Source organism: Notamacropus eugenii, chromosome 3 (genome assembly GCF_028372415.1).
Source record: "Notamacropus eugenii isolate mMacEug1 chromosome 3, mMacEug1.pri_v2, whole genome shotgun sequence".
Classification (NCBI taxonomy): domain Eukaryota; kingdom Metazoa; phylum Chordata; class Mammalia; order Diprotodontia; family Macropodidae; genus Notamacropus; species Notamacropus eugenii.
In genome coordinates, this window is record NC_092874.1 from 316909654 (window position 1) to 316928832 (window position 19179).

The following is a 19179-nucleotide window of genomic DNA, read 5'->3' on the forward strand; positions in this document are numbered from 1 at the left end:
ATAATTTAATTTTTCTTCTGATACATGTTGTTCACTAAAATGAGACTATGCAAAAGCAATTAGCAAGCTACCTCCAATCACTCATGGTTTTAACAGTTTACTGACTGGAAGGAAATGAAATACCAGGGGCACCTGGGTGGGCTGCATGTGGTAGAGGAAAGAACTCTGCACTTGGAGTCAGAAACTTTTGCTTTTAGATTTAGTTGTGATTCTGTGTACTCCTTAGCAAGTCACTTTTCTAATCTGAGCCTCACTTTTCTCATTCTTAAAATTCACATAATACCACTTGCCCTCTTTAGCCTTGCCCGTTGTTGTGGAATCATATGAAAGCATAACAGTGACGGAGCTTTGATCACTATAAAATTTCATTCAAATATAAGGAATTATTGTTATTGGTATTAGCATTCTTGTCACTCATTTAACAGTGGTCATGGTGATGTGGTATAGTTTAATTGAAAAGGAAAACTAGCTAGTCTTCTCTGACCCTGACCTTGGGTAGGCAAAACTTTTCTCTCTCAGTTCTTCCCTTCCAACGTTGCCTTCATCACCCCCATCCATTCTGCTCCCTGTGAACTGGGCCCAGCATGGGACTCTTTAAGTCTTCCCTGGAGAGGCAATGGAGGAGAGGATTTGTCATAGACCACTACCTCAGAGAAGGGCTTCCTCCTGCCTGAACTTACTCACCAACCTTCTCCCATCATACCTTTGACTCATTTTGTTTCTATGTATGGGTCCTTGTTTTGGGGAGCTACAATGGTAGATGCCACTAAAAATCCTCTTTGTCCATCTCAAGCCCCCAGCTGTTGATCTCTCCTCTCTCTCTCTGTACCCCAGGAGAATCAGTTTCCAGTTTAGTTAGTTCCTTTTCCTTTTTCCCCAAGGAAACACACATACATACAATGATTATAACTTAGAAAAGCATTCTCAAAGCATGGGGATCTGCAAGGTCAAAACCATTTTCATAATAACACTAAGGTATTTTAATTTCTAATATGGTAAAAAAAAAAAACTATGGTTATAACCATCATCAACAAAAGGTCTTTGGAGAAGAGACCTCAATAATTTTTCAGAGCGTAAAGGGGTCCTGAGACCAAAAAGTTTGGAAACTTGTCTTAGAGAAGCTGTTTCTTTTTGAAAACATTTAGCAAATGTAGAAAGCAAACTTTAAAGTGAGAAATAGGCTGTGTGAGAAGTGTGTATGTGTGTGTGTATACACGCACACACGCACATACACATGATTAAACTCAAGAGTCAGAGTGAATTGAAACCCCTAGGGAGGTCTCAAACTCCCCTAGAGAGTTTCACCCTTTGTAGTTATGCCAAATAGGGACAGCTGCAGTCTCTTTCTACCTCCCATCTCCTCTGCTTCTCATGGGGCATACAGGGTCCCATCCTCCTATCCCTCCACCCTGCTCCTGCCAAAAAAAACCTGGCCCCACTGGAATTTTTCCTATATCCTAGTAGTAGCACTTCCTACAACCACCCTTCAGTGTGCTTACATTTTTTTTTTCTGATGGCTATCCCCTCCTGGGACACTTCTGCCCATTCCCTCTCCCTTTTGGAGAGAAAGGAAGGGTCTCACTTTGACAGTTTCATAGCTGTCCAAGGCTGAAACAGACATATATTTGTGAATCCCCAGTTATTATGAGAATTATTTTTATTTTATTATTTTGTTATGTTATGAGAATATTTTTTAAGCCAGCTATTAAATAAGACTCATTTTTAGTTTGCTTCCTGGAGAATGAATTAACTTTAATTAAAATTTTGCCCCAAACATAGACCCTGTTTATTCAGGTAAAAACCATAGGATGTCAGAGGAATTCATTTCAGACCCTGAGCAGCACCCAAGTTTGGAGTATCTCTGGAGCCCGGTTACCATGACAAAACAGAAGCATTAACAAATTCCCCTTGTCTCTATCATTGTGAAATTGAATTTTACCCAGTCTATTGTTTTCCTCATTCTGAAGATTGCTTGGGAGAAAAAACCAAGGCAACTCTTTCAGAAGTGAATTTGTCTTCTATCAGAAGTAAAATTTATCTAGCACTTTGTCTAGCAACCTTAATCCAAGTTATTTCTAGCATTGTGGATGAACAGTATCAGTTATGCCAAATAGAACTCAGTCAAATGTCTCCTTAAGCAAGGTTAATTAGACTCTCAGTATGGTTTTATTCTTTTTAACAAGCTCTTGTGCTCATAATTTGTTCTCTTATTTGAAATATTACTGTTCTCCTACTGTGATCTTTGTGGTTTACCTTATTTGCAAAGCTTCCTGATTTGACTGTCATATTTAATGGGCAATCCTTGAACCTTTCAGGAAAAATTGAAGATTAAAGGGTAAGCTAGACAGAAAAGCCTTGAAAATTCCTGAAGGACTTCTCTCAAACCCAACAAGATGCTTTGGACATTTGAGTGAACCAGACTCCTCTGCCCTGAGTTTATTTTCAGAGAAATTGAGCTGATAATGAAGTAGATAGTAGATAAAAGAGACTGTAGTCTTAGACTGTGTGACCCTGGGTAAGTCATTTAACCTTTCTCAGGCCCAGATTCCTCATCTATAAATTGGGATTGATTATAGCATCTAGTTCACAGACTTACTATGATGATCAAAAGAGATAATATATGTAAATCACTTTGTGAACCTTAAAGAGCTAGGTGGCTAATTAGCTAGTAGGAGGAGGGTGACCTGAAATGCACTGTGTAGAAAGGAGAATGAAGGGTTAACCATTTAGACTGACAACCGTAACAGCCTTTCTTTTTCAAGAGTTTGCTTCTTTGGGCAACAATGGACTCTTACGTTTACCTTACTGACCTAATCCAAAATGTTTGGCTTATCTCCTCAAGTGAGCATGATTTGATTTCCCTAAGGGAGCACCAAATAAAGACAAATTTAAAACTGTGGAAAGTTATACTAACACCTCTGGGAGAAAATCTAACTGATCAGAAAAGATTTTAATGTTTGTGGTTTATAATATTAACATTTCTCATTAAATGAAGAGGACTCAGGTACTAGCCCTTTGTCCTTCATTCTAGAAGAGGACCATGACATCAGGAAGGTGATGCCATGACATTCAAGTGAATTGGATTTAAGTGAGGGAGGGCTGTGCAAAGTCACCAGTGTCTCTGCCAATATTTCTTCTCATGCTTAGCAGCCTAAGGATTAGGATGAGATTTAACTGTTATCATACGCTGCCTCCTCAAGACTTGCTTCCAAGTCATTCCAAACATCCCAGTGAGGTGAGGCCACTTGAAAGAGGTGACATTTGAGTTGATGCCTGAAAGGAGCTAGGCATTCCAAGAAGTGAGGAGAAAGAGCATTTCAGACCTGGGGTGAGCTTGTACAGAGGTGAAGAGATGAAGAATGGAGATATGATGGGCAGCAAGATGATTACATTGCCTGGAGCTTAGAGGGTGTGAGGGGGAATAATGTAGAATCAGCCTGGAAAAACAGATGGGAGCCAGATTGTGAGGGCCTTGAAATTGCAAACAGTTTGTATTTTGTCCTAACAGCAGTAGTTGGCTCTCATGTCATCCAAGCCTTGTAAATGAATGGTCAGGTAGCCTTGTCAAAGGAGGAAGCTAAAGGAGTGGGTGCCTCCCCACACAGTTATATGTCTTCCTCACACTGGGTCTTCCTATACCGGTCCTAGGGTGGTTTGGAGTCTACGTAGAAAAGGGTGGGGGTAGTAGTGGAAGGTAGTGGAAGGGCAGATGGCAGCATCCTTAATGGCTGCGAGTGGGGAGAGGAAGCTTAACCTGGGGCCGGATAATTAGAGAGGCTCAAGCTGATGTTTTTCACTTTTTCCTGCAATAATGGACAGGGCAGATGGGCCATAAAAGAATGCCAGTGACCAAAAAGTAAGTCACATCCTAGCCTTATGACCCTGGGTGAGTCACTGAACCCTGTTTGCCTCAGTTTTCTCATCCTTAAAATGAGCTGGAGAAGGAAATGTCAAACCACTCCACTATCTCTGCCAAGAAAACCCCAGATGGGGCCATGAAGAGTCAGACATGATTGAAGAATGACTGAACAACATGAATGATTAAGATAGGATTGAGATCACAATTCCACTTGTATTCAACCCACATTTCAGTGCTGGTTTTCCAGAACGATATAGTGATGGCAAAGGGACTCATTGCCTTCCTGAACATCTCATGTTGAATGTGCCGATGAGCATTGCTGGTGCTGCTCACCATTTTGTGGGTGTGGCTTCCACTTTCCCACAGTGCCAGATGAACACTGTGTTTTGTTTCCTTTTGTTTTGTTTCTGAGGCTGCCGCCGTTGTTTTTAAGAGCCCTTTGCTTCTGGCTTCATTTCAGTGCCCTTGCTCAGAGAATCCATCCCTACCCCTTCCCCCATGTTCTTTCTAGCTACATGATAGCTACTCTTTTCATCTCCATTGGGTCTTATCAGTTCACAGCTAGGCTGCATGATTTGAAGTTGTGATTTTTTTTTAAAATGGTTGTTTGGTTTTGTTTTTAAATAACATTTCCCTGTGTCTACCTATAGATAAATGTAGAGTTAACATTAAATTCTGATCCAATGTGCTTCAAGAAATTGATAAGAGGGTGATAGGGAAACCATAGTTCTGAGTAGAAGAATGAGAAGTGGGGTGGAGTGGGGAAATATGCTTTTGTTTGGAAGCTGAGGCCAGATTACTTATATATACATATGTGTGTATAGACATATACATATATACATATATCTGTTTACACACACACATATACCTTCATACATATGTGTATACATATTACTTAAACTGAAGCATTAAAAGAAAAGAATTTGATACGTGTAAGGGACATGTCAGTAAGGGACAGACTAGACTTTTATTGTGTTGTACATTTTAAAGCTTAATAACCGAACAATAAAGAATACTTTCTCTTTCCGGTTTAGATCATCATGCTAAAGAATGACATTTACCATTGCAAAGCATCAGGAATATTTTTGCGCCTGGAAGCAGGAGGCTTGATTGCTGACAATAACATATATTCCAACTCTGAGGCTGGTGTGGATATCCGAAAGGGAGCCAATCCATTCATACTGGTATTACTTCATTCACTCTTCTTCTTTTTTAATTTTTTTTTTTTTTTAGAAACTTGACTACTAGACTTTTCCAGTTTCTGCTAACATTTCAAGATTCTATTTGTTAATTTGTTTAGTCTTTCCATTTCTCTGTGTTTCATGACTCATTCTCTGGCTCTGTTATCTCTCTCTCCATATACATACGTACATATATATATATCTGTCTCTGTCTCTCTCTCTCACACACACACACTGAATTTACTCTATGTAGTTTTTTCTTCTCACACTTTTCTTTCATTGCTTTCTTTTCTGATTCTTCATCCTGTTTGGTTTTTTCTCATTCCAACTCTTATATGTTATATATTAAATATATTTTATATATTAAATGATCATATAATATAATAAAATCTAAATAGTATATTATAACATGCAACATGTTATCTTATATATCAAATATATATTTATATGTCATATTTTTCTTCATTCTTTTTTTTCTTTGTTTTAGTTGCAGGACATTTATTCAGTTCATTTAATAAACATTTAAGTACTTACTGTGTTAGAAGTATTGGTGAAAGAAAAGTTCCCTACCTGTAAGAACACATAAGACTAAGTGAGACAGATCAAAAATTCAACTAAAAAGTTAATTTAATGTTATAGAAAATTACATTTAGGATTTTAGTTCTGCCTTAAGATAATTTGTTGCATCAGCATTTTGAAACTAGAGTGAATTTGTTTTTATACCAATATGAGTAATAGCTACTCAGTCAGCAGCATTTTATTAAGTACCTACCATGTGCCAGGGACCATGCTAAATGCTGGGGATATAAAGAAAGGCAAAAATAGTTCCTGTCCTCCAGGAGCTCATAGTCTAACAGGGGAGACAACATGCAAACAGACAAACTACTATGTAGAGACGTGATATACACAGGATGAATTGGAATTAGTCTTAGGAGAAAAGTACCAGCATTACAGGGGATCAGAAAAGACTTCCTGCAGAAGGTCGAATTTTTGCTGGGACTTGAAGGAAGCCTGGGAAGCCTGGAGGTGGAGATGAGAAGAATATTCCAGACAGAGAGACAGCCAACAAAAATACACTGAGTAGAATGAAGCAGCAAAGAGGCTAGTGTCACTGAATCAAAGGGGTTATGGGAAGGAATCAAATGTAATGAGATTGGAAGAGTAGGAGAGGTCCAGGTTATGAGGCTTAAAAACCAAACAAATATTATTTATTTTTTGAACTTCAAGCTTGTTCCATTTTAGCTATAAAAATATTCTCCAGATTTCTCTAGATGCAGCTGTTTTCAGCACATATTTACTGAAACTAGGGGGAAAAAATTAAGCCCTCCTTGTTTCCTTTAAGGCACAAGTGAACAATTAAAAATCTGTATTTCTGTTGCCCTTAACCACGAAACTGTTTTATAGATAGAAGGAAATGTCACTATATTCTATTCCAGGATCCAGAGGAGGACAATATGAATGTAAAATGATGGGTTAGATTCCTTTGGCCTGTAGGAACATGCTCTTCTCTGCTAGGATAAGCCAGGCCTATTGATTTTTATGTCTGAGTAATCTTTAGGAGTTCTAGGAATCTCCGTAAGAATCAAAACTATCCTTGCAAAAGAGCAGAAAGGTTCTTGGCTGCACATAGCAAGACACGTACTGGAAAGTGTACTCAACCAGCCCTGCAGAGGATTACTTTCTGAAATAAGAGCTTTTACTTTTAAGACTGTTGTTTAAGAAGTGTTTCCAACCTTCAGTGAGAAGAAAAATCAGTGCTATGTCTTTTTATGGACAGAGAAGAATGTTGTTAAGAATGTTGTGGTGGCTACAGTTTCTGTCCAGGTTGCTGAAAGGGGCTGGGAATGGAAACGCCAACAGTCACAGTGGTTAGCATAGATTTATTGCTACCCACATCAATAGAAAACGCTGTGAAGAAATTACACAATTATTCATAGCGTATGGACAAAGAAACTTAGGCATTCAGAGGTTAAAAGTCAAGTGAAGCAGAAGTGATTCCCTCATATTTCTATGTTATGTTCGTTTGTTAGGAGACATCTTATTTGAGCTTTTCTTCATCAGAATTGTATAACACTACAGCCATGATCAGGTTTATTTAGGGAGTTTGAGGCACTTGCTCTAGTTAGCATCAGTGTGGTAAAGCATCGTATTTGAACTTTTCTCGCATGATGCTTATTTAGGGAGTTTGAGACAGGAGTCTATCTCAGGGATGGGACATAGTTTGGAAGCATATCTTTTTTTCTTCCAGTCCAAAAGAAAGCCTGCAGTTATTACTAGTGAGGAGGCAAAGGACATCGACTTCCTTGGAGGAAATTGCTTTGGTCTGTGTAATATCGGGACTGCTTTAAATCAGCTACCCTGCTCTTATCAGCCTATGCAGTGTCATCTATTAAACAAGAGACGTGTTGTTCATTCTCTTGAGGTGGTATATTAGACCAAGAAAAAAACTTGTTAAAATTGTCTATCTTATCTTTTAATGCATCTTTTTTACACTACAAAGCATCTTGAGACATGGTAGACAGAATAAATTTGGAGGCTAGAAGATCTAAGTTCAAATTCTGCCACAGACATTTAACCATCCATATTACCCTGGGCAAGCCCCTTAACCTCTCTCAGCCTCAGTGTCCTTATCTGTAAAATGGGGATAATAAGAACATCTCATAAGGTTCTTATGAGGAACAAATGAGATAATGTAAGTAAAGTGGTTATACACCTTAGAGTGCCATGCATGTGCTGTTATTGTTACTGTTACTATTTGACCCTCATAAATGACTTCAGAGAGAAATGGTAGCCACCCTTTTAGATTTGCATAATATTAAAGAATATGTCTTTATTAGATTATTCAAACTAACATTCCCTCATTTTTTAGTGGAAGAGTAGAAGGTGAAGAATCTGTAATTAGACAAGCAGTCTGCCATTAGACAAGCATGACCAAATTATTTTCAGTAGATGAGCCAAAGAAAGGAAAGTACATGGTTCACCATAATGGTTTTGTGTATTTTAAATTCCAAGCAAAGTGAAATTATTTTTTTCTTCATTTAAAAAAACCAAACTATTCTTTACCTAGATATGTGGAATCTTTCTGTCTTTGTCATCTGTCACTCACTGTCATGACTGATATTTCTTCTGTTTTGCCTGTTATTCTCTTTGTATGTGCATAAAAATCCTGCAGTGTAATAAGATACACAGTGGCCTTCGTTCAGGCATTGTCGTCCTTGGCAACGGAAAAGGCATCATCCGTAGCAATCAAATATATGGAAATAAAGAAGCTGGCATTTACATTTTGTATAATGGAAATCCCATTGTGAGGTATGTTTATTCAGCCTCCTCACTCCTCTCTTGCCTCTTGTCTCCTACATCTGCTTTTCCTGTGGCCTTTACTTCCTTTCCCTCTAGGTACACACATGTATTTTTGTGATTCATGCTAGATGCTTTCACAAGTTAAATGCCTTCCACAGTTTAAAAATACCCAGGTGGCTGATGTACACAAGTACAATAGATTCTCCCTTTATTGATTTAGTTCCGATAAAATTGTCAAAGGATAACAGTACAGAAAATGAGTGATCACAAGTTATGTCTCTAACAAACTAAAGTAAGAATGTTTTGTTAAAACTAATTTCTAAAACTCCCTATAAATTAAACCCCTGACTATATACTTGAGAGTTATGAGTCATGTTCATGCAGTTCTAACTGCATTGACAAGAATATTACAGTCTATAAAACACCCACGTTAGTACATTATAATAAATTGTTACCAAGAACATTTGGCCTTTCATATGTGGAGGAGGAAGGATCCAACAAAACGTGTGCTGTGACAGTTTCATTTTGGGGAGGGAGGTTTTTTTTTATATTATGCGTAGTTCTCATAATATCCCATTAATCAGAGCCATAGGCTTTGATTTAGCCTTTAGGATATATGGAGAACTGAATTATCAAACACTGGGTGGATTTAAACTGAGGAATGTTCTTTGAGCTTCTGAAAAAAAGAAAAGTTACATTAAAAAAATTCTTTTGCATTTCTCTTATATTTGTGGTCATGTGCAAAGCTTACTAGGAACGGCCTAAATACATCAAGGGCCTTGATAAAATTGTTTCATGGAGTTCTAGCCTGAGTAGATAAGAAGAGGGAGTGGCAGAGGGGGAGGAAGAATTAGGCAAGAGAAGGGGCAAGTAAGACTGGGGACTGCTGTGTCCTCAGACTCCTGACAGAGTTTGCAAACTTCAGAGTGAGAGACTGGAACTAGAAATCCTGTTTTTGCATTCAAGAAGTTAAGGCTCAGTCTAGAGATGTGATCTAGCTATCAAAAAGCACATAGATATATGTCACTCAACAACCCTTCCCCACCTCAAAAAATTACTACTTTTGCAGCTTTATATTTCAAAAATCTGGGGATGGTAAACTGAGTTGGTTCGACTAGTGGTCATCAGTTTTCAGACTCTAAAAGTTCTTTAATCCAGGCTTTGATCTATGAACCTGTGGTCTGTGAGGATCTTGTAGATAATTGGACAGAAAACTGTTCTGTTAGTGTTTATAGTTTGGTAAAGTCTATTATTATTGATCATTCATTCACTCTATCAGTTGAAGACTGACATTATTTCATGAATATCATTTTTTGCACTAATTTTGGAAAGGCTTTCTGCAGTAGCAGACCAGAGGATGGAGTAGGTGGCTCTTGGGGACTTTGCCCATCAAAATGGTCCATCGACTGAAAAAGTTTGAGTTGCATCGAGCAATGTCTGATGTAAACAGAGTTGAAGGGTTTATCCTTGTATGACTCAGTCAATTTTATCCAGAAAAAAAAGATGTTTCACAAACAGAACATGGAGGACGCTAGAATGGTCTAGGGGGGTGGTAATAGCCTTGGGTGCAACTGGGGGGTATGGAATAAAAATAAGGGGGGGACTAGAAACATAAAGAAAGAAGAAAATTTTGAAAAACCATTCATACATGTTTCATCTGTTGTGTAAAAGTTGTAGTGATTACATTATTCTCCAAATAAACACAAAATGCAAGTTATAATCAATCAGTGATCAATCTGCCAACAGGTCTTAACAAACAGGTGTCAGGACAGCATGTTGTGCATTGTTGGGAAGTCTGTCATGCATCTATAGGAATATGTGTGTGTAATAACTTGTTTACAATATGATACTATATGGTTACATGACACAATATTGAATCATCAAAATTTCAGTGCAGGAAAAACACCACAAATTTACAATACGCTATTAAATTTAAGATGCATCTTTTTTTAAAATTATAATTTTTGAAATGATGCAAATATTAAAAAAAAACCGTTAAAGAGTTAAAAAAAAGATTTCCAGGAAGGCACTGAGTAATTTTTTTTTAAAGGTGGCAATAGGCCAAATAAGTTTGGGAACCTCTGATATAAGAGTGTTCCATGCTTCTGTGTAGCGTTTATTCTGTTTTCAGGAAAATGTCCAGTCAGTTCATCAAGTCACATAATTCATATAAAATATCTCAGATAATTCAGATACTTTTATTGGCTTATTTAGGTAATTATGGATATATTTGACATTAAATACAGATGAAAGAATCATAAACATTATTTTGAGATTTGATATCAATATCATTATGGCTCAGGTTCTGCTATATGGAGTGTGTCCTTGGCATTTCTCTACCCCAGGAAGTCCTTTTCCATATCCTACCCATTGCTACTATACATTCCCATTGTTGCTGCTGGCCCCCCTTCCCTCCAGTCTTCCCCAAGCAGCTGCAACAATTTTGCATTTTGGGCAGTTGAATGATTGGTCAGACCATATTCATCCAATATCTTGTTTTTATTCATATTGGTCTTATTCACACAAGGCTACAGAGTTTACAATGGATATGTTAGTCCTAAGTGTGCTACTCTTTTGAGGGTTGCATGGTAGCAGCCAGTTACCTTTCCAAGGTCCTGAAAGTTGTCCATGCTTTTCCCTTTGTCTTCATGATAATTTGTGGTACATAGAACAGTCCTCATTGGCATGTCTTTTGAGCTTAAACAGGTGGCATTTTTCATTCTTCCAGTTTGCTATTTTTATTTTACATTGATCTTTAGGGCCTTATTTTTCTTTTTTGCCCCCACTTAATAAATTGTATTTTATTTTTTTTCCAATTACATGTAAAGATGGTTTTCAACATTCATTTTTGGAAGATTTTGAGTTCCAAATTTTTTTCCATCTCCTTCCCTCCTCTTCCCCCTCCCTAAGACAGCAAAGCAAACTGAAATAGGTTATGCAAGTAGTACCATGTTAAGCATATTTTCACATTAGTCATGTTGTGAAAGAAGAATCAGAACAAAAGGGAAAAACCATAAGAAAGAAAAACAAGTGAAAATAATATGCTTCAATGTACAATAAGAATACATAATTCTTTCTTTGCTTGTGGATAGCATTTTTCATCATGGGTTTTTTAGAATTGTCTTGGGTCATTATAATGGATGAGGACTAAGTCTATCACAGTTGATCACTGCACAGTGGTGTTACTATGTAAAATGTTCTCCTAGTTCTGCTCACTTCACTCAGCATCAGTTTATATACGTCCTTCCAGGTTTTTCTGATATCTTCCTGCTCATCATTTCTTATAGCACAGTAATATTCCATCACAATCATATACCACAATTTGTTCAGCCATTCCCCAATTGATGGGCATCCGCTTGATTTCCAGTTCTTTGCCATCATAAAAACAGCTGCTATAAACATTTTTGTACATGTGGGCCATTTTCCCTTTTTTATGATTTCTTTGGGATGCACACCTACTAGTGTAGGTATGTACACTTTTATAGCCCCTTGGGTATAGTTCCAAATTGCTCTCCAGAAAGGTTGGATCAGTTCACAACTCCATCAATAATGCGTTAGTGTTCCAGTTTTTCTACATCTTCTCCAACATTTATCATTTTCCTTTTCTGTCATATTAGCTAATTTGATAGATGTGAGGTGATACCTCAGACTTGTTTTGCTTTGCATTTCTTTAATTAATAGTGATTTAGAGCATTTTTTCACATGATTACAGATAGCTTTGCCTGTTCATATCCTTCGACCATTGATCAGTTGGGAAGTGACTTGTATTCTTATAAATTTGACTCAGTTCTCTATTATTTGAGAAGTGAGGCCTTTTTCAGAGACACTGGCTATAAATATTGTTTCTCAGCTTTCTGCTTTCCTTCTAACCTTGGTTGCATTGGTTTTGTTTGTGCAAAGACTTTTTAATTTAATGTAATCAAAATTATCCATTTTGTATTTCATAATGTTCTCTATCTCTTGTTTGGTCATAAATTCTTCCCTTCTCCATACATCTGACAGGTAAACTATTCCTTGCTCTCCTAATTTGCTTATGTTTTATTTATTTGTTTGTTTTCTCTGATCAATAGTGATTTGTTTTTCTCTAATCAATAGTGATTTTTCATATGACTATAGATGTAGCATTGATTTCTTCTTCTGAAAACTTCCTGTTCTCATCCTTTGACCTTCTGTCAATTGGGGAATGCTTCTTATTTTTATAAATTTGGCTTAGTTCCCTATATATTTAAGGCCTTTATTAGAGAAACTTGCTGTAAATTTTTTCTCCAGTTTTCATGCTTTCCTCTTTCCTTCTAATTTTGACTGCATTAGTTTTATTTGTGCAAACCCATTTTTATTTCATGTGATCAAAATTATCCATTTCACTTCCGGTGATCCTCTCTTTTATTTGTTCATAAACTTTTTATTCATATCCATAGATCTGACAGGTAAAATTTTCAGTTGGTCCCCTAATTTACTTATGATATGACCCTTTATGTCTAAATTAACTACCCATTTAGTAGGGCTGCTAGGTGGTACAGTGGATAGAGCACCAGTGCTGGAGTCAGGAGGACCTGAGTTCAAATCTCACCTCAGACACTTGACACCCACTAGCTGTGGGACCTTGGGCAAATCACTTAACTCCAGTTACCTCATCCTGGGTCATCTCCAGTCATCCTGATGAATATCTGGTCGCAGGATTCAGAGGGCTCTGGAGGAGAAGTGAGGCTGGTGACCTGCACAGCCCTCCCTCAATCAAACAAAGTCAAGTACAAGTCATGTCATTATTTCTCTGATGGCATGGTCTTCTTTGGCAACGAAGGATGAATGAACACACACAGCTACTCATTTTGACCTGATTTTGGTATATTGTATGAGATTTTGCTCTGTATCTACTTTCTGCCCAACTTTTCCAGTTTTCCCAACAATTTTTGTCAAATAATGTGTTCTTGCCCCAAAAGCTTGGATCTTTGTGTTACCAAATTCTAGATTACTATGGTCATTTACTAATATATGTTATGTACTTAATCCATCCCACTGCCCCACCACTATTTCTTAGCCAGTATCAGATTGTTTTGGTGATAACTATTTTGTAATAAAGTTTGAGATCTGGTACTGCTCAGAGACCTTCCTTCACATTTTCCCCCCATTAATTCCCTTGATATTCTTGACCTTTTGTTCCTCCAGATGAATTTTCTTAGTTTTTTTCTTAATCGTAAAAAATAATTCTTTGGTAGTTTGATTGGTATGACACTCAATAAATAAAATAATTTAGGTAGAATTGCCATTTTTATTGTATTGGTTTAGTTGTTTAGATTTGTCTTTATTTGTATGAAAAATGTTTCATAATTGGGTTCAGATACTCTCTGGGTTTGTCTTGGCACATAGAGTTCCAAATATTTTATAATGTATGCAGTTATTTTATTTTTTTAAATTTTTTTTTAAATTTATTTATTTAACTTTTAACATTCATTTTCACAAAATTTTGGGTTTCAAATTTTCTCCCCATTTGTCCCCTCCTCCCACCCCAAAACACCGAGCATTCTAATTGCCCCTATCACCAATCTGCCCTCTGTTCTATCATCCCTCCCTTCCCTTGTCCCCAACTTCTCTTTTGTCCTGTAGGGCCAGATAACTTTCTGTACCCCTTTACCTGTATTTCTTATTTCCTACTAGCAAGAACGGTACTCAACAGTTGTTCCTATAACTTTGAGTTCCAACTTCTCTTCATCCCTCCCTCCCCACCCATTCCCTTTGGAAGGCAAGCAATTCAATATAGGCCATGTCTGTGTAGTTTTGCAAATGACTTCCATAATAGTCGTGTTGTATAAGATTAACTATATTTCCCTCCATCCTATCCTGCCTCCCATTGCTTCTATTCTCTCTTTTGATCCTGTCCCTCCCCAAGAGTGTTGATTTCTAATTGCTCCCTCCTCCCATTGCCCTCCCTTCCATCATCCCCCCCCCCCATTTATCCCCTTATCCCCCACTTTCCTGTATTGTAAGATAGGTTTTCATACCAAAATGAGTGTGCATTTTATTCCTTCCTTTAGTGGAATGTGATGAGAGTAAACTTCATGTTTTTCTCTCCCCTCCCCTTTTATCCCTCCACTAATAAGTCTTTTGCTTGCCTCTTTTATGAGAGATAATTTGCCCCATTCCATTTCTCCCTTTCTCCTCCCAATATATCTCTCTCACTGCTTGATTTCATTTTTTTAAAGGATGATCCCATCCTCTTCGATTCACTCTGTGCTGTGTGTGTGTGTGTGTGTGTGTGTGTGTGTGTGTGTGTGTAATCCCACCCACTACCCAGATACTGAAAAGTTTCAAGAGTTACAAATATTTACTTAACATGTAGGAATGTAAACAGTTGAACTTTAGTAAGTCCCTTATGACTTCTCTTTGCTGTTTACCTTTTCATGCTTCTCTTCATTCTTGTGTTTGAAAGTCAAATTTTCTTTTCAGCTCTGGTCTTTTCATCAAGAATGCTTGAAAGTCCTCTATTTCATTGAAAGATCATTTTTTCCCCTGAAGTATTATACTCAGTTTTGCTGGGTAGGTGATTCTTGGTTTTAGTCCTAGTTCCTTTGACTTCTGGAATATCCTGTTCCATGCCCTTCAATCCCTTAATGTAGAAGCTGCTAGATCTTGTGTTATCCTGATTGTATTTCCACAACACTTGAATTGTTTCTTTCTAGCTGCTTGCAATATTTTCTTCTTGACCGGGGAACTCTGGAATTTGGCCACAATGTTCCTAGGAGTTTCTCTTTTTGGATCTCTTTCAGGAGGTGATCTGTAGATTCCTTGAATACTTATTTTGCCCTCTAGTTCTAGAATCTCAGGGCAGTTTTCCTTGATAATTTCATGAAAGATGATGTCTAGGCTCTTTTTTTGATCATGGCTTTCAGGTAGTCCCATAATTTTTAAATTGTCTCTCCTGGATCTGTTTTCCAGGTCAGTTGTTTTTCCAATGAGATATTTCACATTATCTTCCATTTTTTCATTCTTGTGGTTTTGTTTTGTGATTTCTTGGTTTCTCATAAAGTCATTAGCCTCCATCTGTTCCATTCTAATTTTGAAAGAACTATTTTCTTCAGTGAGCTTTTGAACCTCCTTTTCCATTTGACTAATTCTGCTTTTTAAAGCATTCTTCTCCTCATTGGCTTTTTGAACCTCTTTTGCCAATTGAGTTAGCCTATTTTTCAGGGTATTATTTTCTTCAGCATGTTTTTGGGTCTCCTTTAGCAAGGTGTTGACCTGCTTTTCATGCTTTTCTTGCATCTCTCTCATTTCTCTTCCCAGTTTTTCCTCCACCTCTTGCATCTCTCTCATTTCTCTTCCCAGTTTTTCCTCCACCTCTCTAACTTGATTTTCAAAATCCTTTTTGAGCTCTTCCATGGCCTGAGCCCATTGAATATTTATTTTGCCTGTTTGGGATACAGAAGCCTTGATTTCTATGTCTTTCCCTGATGGTAAGCATTGTTCTTCCTCATCAGAAAGGAAGGGAGGAGATATACGTTCACCAAGAAAGTAGCCTTCTATGGTCTTATTTTTTTTTCCCTTTTCTGGGCATTTTCCCAGTGGGTTACTTGACTTCTGAGTGTCCTCTCCACCCCCACCTTGCCTCCAGATCCACCCAGCCTCCACCCAACCAGCACTTAGGGTCTGAGACTCAAATGCTGCTTCCCAGCCTTAGGGCTTTGGTGGGCAGGGCTGCTATTCAGTGTGAGATTAAGTTCAGGTGCTCAGGTGGGGGCAGGGCTGCCACCTGGGACTCAGTTCCCTCAGGGGGTTTAATGCAGAGACCTTCAACAATGGATCCAAGCTCCTGCCTGCTCTGGGAGCCCCAGTCAGCTGCCAACTCCGCTGCTGCTTCCCAAGGGGGCCTGAGTTACGGGGGCACCCCACTCCCCTCTCCGCAAACTGAAAAGCCCCTCTCACTGACCTTTGCCACTTGTGGGTGGAGGGACCTGCTCAGCCTCTAGAGATTCTGTCCCTGAAGTCTGCTCGGATCTGCTCCTCTCGGTGCCGAGTGGCCAAGCCAGGGCTGGGCTCTGCTCTGGGTCCGGTGCGCAAGGGACCTTTTGGGTCAGTTTTTCAGGTCTCTCTGAAACAGAAATCTCCTCTGCTCCATTGTTGTGTGGGTTCTGCTGCTCCCGAATTTGTTGGGAGTTCTTCTTTATAGGTATTTTATGGGCTGTTGGTTTGGAGCTAGCATATGTGTGTCTTTCTACTCCGCCATCTTGGCTCCTCCCTGCAGTTATTTTAAATGAAATTCCTCTTTCTATTTCTTGCTGCTGAACTTTATTGGTTTTATATATATATATATTTATATGTATGTATGTATGTATGTATACATGTATGTGTGTATGTATATATGTACATGTATATATATAAATGCTGATGATTTATGTGGGTTTATTTTATATCCTGCAAACTTGATGAAGTTGTTAATTGTTTCAAGTAGTTTTTTAGTTGATTCTCTAGAATTATCGAAGTATGCCATCATATCATCTGTAAATAGTGATCGTTTTGTTTCTTCATTGCCTATGCTAATTCCTTCAATTTCTTTTTCTTGTCTTATTGCTATAACTAACCTTTCTAATGCAGTATGGAATAATGATGGTGATAATGGGCATCCTTTTTCACCCTGATTTTATTGGGAAAGTTTCTAGCTTATCCTTGTTACAGATTATGCTTGCTCTTGGTTTTGCATAGATACTCCTGATCATTTTAAGAAAGATTCCATTTATTCCTATGCTTCAAGTGTTTTTAATAGGAATGGTTGTTATATTTTGTCATAAGCTTTTTCCTTCTCTGTTGAGATAATCATGTGACTTTGGTTGATTTTCCTTTTGATGTGGTCAATTATGCTGATAATTTTTCTAATATCTAACCAGCCCTTCATTCCTGGTATAAATCCCGCCTGGTTATACTGTATGATTTTTGTGATATATTGTAATAGCCTTGTTAGTGTTTTATTTAAAATTTTTGTAGCAATATTCATTAGAGAAATTGGTCTGTAGTTTTATTTCTCTATTTTGATCTCCCTTTTTTAGATATCAAAACCATATTCATGTCACAAAAGGAATTTGATAGAACTCTGTCTTTGCCTGCTTTTTCAAATAGTTTATGTGGTTTCAAATGTCTAGTAGCATTCACTCATAAATCCTTCTGGTCTCGGGAATTTTTTCTTAGTGAGTTTATTTGTGGCTTATTATTTTATTTTCATATTCTGTTTCCTTTTGTGTTAATCTGGAAAGTTTATGTTTTTTTGTAAATATTCATCCATTTCACTTGGATTCTTAGTTTTACTGATTTATGATTGGACAAAATAACTCCTAATAATTGCTTTAACTTCCTTTTTATAGAAGAAGTCATGCATTCATCCTTTTCATTTTTGTTACTGGTAATTTGGTTTTCTTCTTGATTTTTGAAAATCAGATTAGCTAATGGTTTATCTATTTTATTGTTTTTTTTTTTTTTATAAAATCAACTCCTAGTTTTATTTCCTATAAAAATTTTTAACTTTCTATTGGATTAATCTCTCCTTTGATTTTTAGGTTTTCCTTTTTGGTATTTAACTGGGGATTTAAAATTTGTCCTTTATATATTTATTTTTGGTTTTATGCCCAATTCATTGATTTGCTCTTTCTTTTATTATGTATGCATTTAGAGAGATAAATTTTCCCCTAAGTACTTTTTTTTGTCTGCATCCCACAAATTTTGGTGTGTTGTATCATTGTTGTCACTCTCTATAATGAAATGATTGGTTGTTTCTATGATTTGTTCTTTGACCCAATCATTTCTTAGCATTAGATTATTTAATTTCCAACAAATTTTTAATCTATGCTTCCACAACCCTTTAATGAATATCATTTTTATTGCCTTGTGGCCTGAAAGAGTATGTTTAGTAATTCTGCTTTCTACATTTGGTGAGGTTTTTATGCTTTAATACCTTTTTTTGTGTCCCTTTTTGTGAAGATGATATGTAAGCTGAGAAAAAGATATACTTCTTTCTATTCCCATTCAGTTTTCTTCAGAGGTCTATCATATCTAACATTTTAAAAATTCTATTCATTTCCTTAACTTTTTTCTTATTTATTTATGGTTAATTTTATCTAGCTTTGAGAGGAAATGTTGAGGTCCCTCATTCGTGTAGTTTTGCTGTTTCCTCCCACATTTAACTTTTTCTTTAAGAATTTGAATGCTGTGTCATTTGGTGCATATATGTTTCATAGGGATATTCCTTCATTGTCTATGATGCCTTTTAGAAAGATGTGGTTTCCCTGCTTATGTCTTTTAATTAGATTTGTTTTTGTTTTTGCTTTGTTTGTAAAAGGGAGAAAAGACATAGGGATAATGGCTTGTAATTATAGTAGGATCATAGTGAGGGCTTTTTAGAGTGGAGGAGATGTAAACATGTAGGCAACAAGGAAGGAATCAATGAATAGGAAGGGATGGAAGATGACAGACAGGGATAATTACAGAGAGATAATTACAGAATCTATTGGAGCAGATGTGAAGGGGCCTGGTCAAGGGTCTAGGTAGTGGGATTTTTTCAGCAAGGAATGAATCACCTCTTCATCAGAGACTAAAGTAGAAGAGTTAATAGGGGTGATGTCACAGTTTTGAGATATAGAAAAGGAAAAAAGAGGGATCCCAGGAAAAGTCTGTTGCTTAAACTGTGAGGAGAGGTCTTCATCTGAGAGAAAATAGGGGAAGGGATAGTATGAGAGGTTTATGGAGAAAAGAGATGTGGAATAGCCCCTGTGGGGAGTAGGGTAGGAAATCAGTTATAGAGGACTGTTCTTGCTCTTAACTGTGCCCTATTAAGATTAGATGACGTATATTTGTAGC

General features: G+C 37.3%; 1 protein-coding gene across 1 annotated transcript in view; it reads left to right on the forward strand.

Moving 5' to 3' along the window:
- Window positions 1–19179, forward strand: part of FBXO10 (F-box protein 10) — a 94270-nt gene that overhangs the window by 41782 nt on the left and 33309 nt on the right. The window contains exons 4-5 of the mRNA XM_072596768.1: window positions 4894–5043; window positions 8213–8349. Of these exons, the coding sequence (XP_072452869.1) occupies window positions 4894–5043; window positions 8213–8349 (287 nt within the window). The remainder of the gene's footprint in view (window positions 1–4893; window positions 5044–8212; window positions 8350–19179) is intronic.